Source organism: Sinocyclocheilus grahami, unplaced genomic scaffold (assembly GCF_001515645.1).
Source record: "Sinocyclocheilus grahami isolate Dianchi unplaced genomic scaffold, SAMN03320097.WGS_v1.1 scaffold140.1, whole genome shotgun sequence".
Classification (NCBI taxonomy): domain Eukaryota; kingdom Metazoa; phylum Chordata; class Actinopteri; order Cypriniformes; family Cyprinidae; genus Sinocyclocheilus; species Sinocyclocheilus grahami.
Genome location: NW_015505319.1, coordinates 48,337 through 51,987, shown reverse-complemented (window position 1 = coordinate 51,987; position 3,651 = coordinate 48,337). Strand labels below are relative to the sequence as shown.

Here is a 3,651-nt window from a genome sequence, read left to right as displayed (position 1 = left end):
TGAAATTAGCAAGCAGTTAAGACTGAATTTACATTCGTTTTAAACTTGGAGCCAGGCGCGAGTATAAACGAGCATTACGAGACAGGCTGCGTGAGTACGGCAAGCATGAACGGCTTGTCTGTGACGCGGGATTCACGCCGCGTGGGGCAGAGAGGAGCGAGTATGAGAAGCATTCACAGACACAGGCTGTGTGTGCGCTCTTCTGAATTGAGAATAGCCAACATGCATTATAAACTTATTTCAAATTAATCTGTTGGGGAGATAAAACGTGTAAGGTAATGTTCACGTACTAACAAAAATATCCAAGAATGTATCTTTTATTCTCCAGTACTGAAAACAGAACCGATAAGGGAGCTCTTGATATGCGCTTTGACACAGATCTTGCAAATTACCTTTTTTGTTCGTTGTCTGTCATTTCGAAGCTTAAGTTGCATGCGTTTTTCTTTAGTTTTAATTTGCCTAACTATCGATCTGACCCAGTAGACGCCATAATCCCACTCTGTCTCTCTCCCGTCCCGCTTTTTCTTTCTTTCTTTTTTTAATGGTGGGCTGATTGGGGAGAACGGAGGTGCGCTCACTCTTGGCTAGGGCAAGTAAGACTGCAACTCAAGGCAGGCAGTCATGCATATGCTCTGGAACAGAGTAATATCGCGTCCACATCGCAGGCTTTGCGATTAGCAAATTGCAACGTCTCAAATCGCGATTTCGATTTGCGATTAGTAACTGAATTTCTCCATCTCAGAACAGACCTTCCTTTTGATCTGACATCACAAATCTTTCATACTTTTGCAACCCATTTGCAAAGCTAACTCAAAAATGTGTCACATTAACAAAATAAAATGGTCTACGCGCAGCATTTTGGGTTGACATTAAAAACCAATCAATGCTAATGTGATCAAATACCGCTGAATTTTGACTGTAAAATAGTACTTGCTAATGCAGGACAGTTGGAAATGGGTCTTTTTGCAATACATCTGACTCACCTGAATCACTGAACCTGCAGCTGTTGTTCTGCCGCTGCAAGGAGTCTTTGTAGCACACCGAGCACATGCCATTATTACGCGGGTTCCCGTAAAACCCACAACCATTAGAACAGAGCAAAGGCACTTGTGTCTGATTGGTCTCCTGAGCCATATCCCTCTCCTGTGGACAGAACAAACAGAGAGATCTCCATTAAAAAGTCACATACCATGTGTTTTTGCCAATGAATTGGTCACATTGGAGTAACAGCTACTTTGACGTCATGATCCACAGCTCAACTTTAGGGGCTAAAAAACAGAGCTAAATGCATGCAAAAGAAACCAGTGGCCTCTTTCACCTTAAGAGAGCTCTGTCTACGATCTGTGCTTTGAATACTGAGTGTATGGCTGAATTAGGCTTTGTGCAGATGCTTGAGTAAGACACTTATCTGATCTTCCTCTGACATGTTCTAATGGTCTCTCTGCACCTGTCTGTAAGGGACTGTCTCTCAGACTACCTGTGCAGCGGTCTCACATTCATACTGTAAAAGTAGTATCCTCGCTGTGCTGAAAGATGGGAGAAAACGGCAAAAATTTACCTTTAAGAAAAACACAGACAGACAGACAATATGGATGATGGATAGTTGGATCGATACATAGATATAAGCAGGGGTGTGAAGTAACGAATTACAAATACTCACGTTACAGTAATTAAGTCGTTTTTATCAGTAATTGTACTTTTTTTGAGTAGTTTAAAAATTGTGTACTTTTACTTGAGTACATTTTAAGTCATGTATCAGTACTTTTACTCCGCTATTTTCCTCCGTTTGTGGTCGTTATATGCTTATTTTAATTTTATTTTTATCTATCAACATGACTGGATAGAGTAATAGGTTTCGTGACTTTCGTCAAATCAAATTATGCATAGAAAACTTTAACTGCCAACTGTTTATCATGGCTGCTGGAAGTGCATTCTTCAAGCATCAATTCAGTCGCATCTTCTTCGAACTTGATATGTTAAGGTAAATTTCGGATTTCTGCTTACTAAATGATTTGTATATATGCTTGCCTATCTACACGGCCTGAAATTTGGTGTGAGGTTGCGGGTATTGCATACAGTTTTAACTCACGCAAGTGCCACGTTCGGTTAATTCCCACTCGCTTGCTTTAATCGACTCTGAACAGCTGAAACGAGTCGCTAGTAATTCGAATCCCACTTCCGTGACGGCTACACTTCACGGGGTAACACATTTGCATAATGCGTGCCCATGTTCTACGTTGGCCGACCGCGAACAACTTGACTCTGCCCACAAACACGTCATTCTACTGACGACTGCTTCTCTAATCTCGGGGAGTTCAACGCGGGATTCACATACGCTTGCTGTTGAAAGATGGATCGGTATCCGGTTTATTTGGACCAGCTGCTCCACTAAATCACAACCTGTAAGTATGATAAATAATCGATGTTTATATTTTCTATAGAGCGTTCAAAATATACAACTATTGAAATCGGCGTATCGTTTCCGACTCGCGCTGTACGCCGATTACTTTTTTAATAATTTAAAGAAGAAACCAATCCGATGTATAGTTGACATTTGAGGCTTAATACTGTAGAAAAGCACTAAAAGTTTTTCAGTTAGAGTGTTTTCAGCTTGTTTATTTTCATATGAAATGACGGCATGCAGTTGCATCAAACAATGGTATAAACATCATTCAATGTAAATTGTGATAATCGTAATTAATCATTGCAATTACAATTTCAAGGGAATAATCGACAATTATGATTTTTGTCATAATCGTGTAGCCCTAGTGGGCAGCCATTTTTGCTGCGGGGAGCAATTGGGGGTTTGATGCCTTTCTCTAGGGCAGCTCAGTCCTAATAGGTATTGAGAGTGAAAGAGAGCTGTTCATTCACTCTCTCCACCTCGACTCGAGACTCGAACCTGCAACCTTTGGGTTAAGTCCAACTCTCTAACCATTAGGCCTAATCGCGTATCATTCATTGTCTCCGGGGGAGAATAATTAAGGGGGAATGCTATTATGCTTTTTCAACTTTAGTTAGCCTGTAATGTTGCTGTTTGAGCATAAAAAATATCTGCAAAGTTACAAAGTTCACTTCAAAAGGAGATATTTTATTTAACAGAAATCACTTTTCAAAAACTACAATGAACAACTCGTTTGGACTACAACACATATTTTCCGGGATTTGTGATATCATAAATACCGACAAATGGGACCAGACCTGATTGAGCTGCATTAGAGAAGGCAGCGAGTGCTATCACTAAGATGGAGACACGCTAAGACAGATGAACTTAGAGTGATTACAATCATCCGGGCTTAAATCAAGCTCAAATTGATTTGATTTTGCATAATGCGTCCAAATGTTCACGCAAAGAAAGAAGGCGTGGTTTCAGTAACCGCAGTTAGTGTTGAAGCAGCATGTCAGGGAGACGCTGTGTGTTTCTAGGCGAAAGCAAAAGCACTTTATTTGGCCTTCCGGAAGTAGATGCATTTAGGAATCTTTAAGATTACTTACAACAGAACAGCAATGCATTTTATGGACGACCGTTTCGTGAACCTAGGAGAGGAGGTCATTCTGACTTTGCTATGACAATCTGGCGCTTCTGAATCAGCTACTGTTTTGTTATTAGTTTAAGTATTTGCTATTGACTGTTCAAATGCAGAGTTTTGC

The 3,651-nt window shown here is 40.5% G+C and overlaps 1 protein-coding gene across 2 annotated transcripts in view; it reads right to left on the bottom strand.

Moving 5' to 3' along the window:
• Positions 1–3,651, bottom strand: part of zfand6 (zinc finger, AN1-type domain 6) — a 22,242-nt gene that overhangs the window by 16,737 nt on the left and 1,854 nt on the right. For both annotated transcript variants that reach the window (XM_016280403.1, XM_016280402.1), the window contains exon 2: positions 984–1,143. In XM_016280403.1, coding sequence (XP_016135889.1) covers positions 984–1,143 — 160 coding nt within the window. The remainder of the gene's footprint in view (positions 1–983; positions 1,144–3,651) is intronic.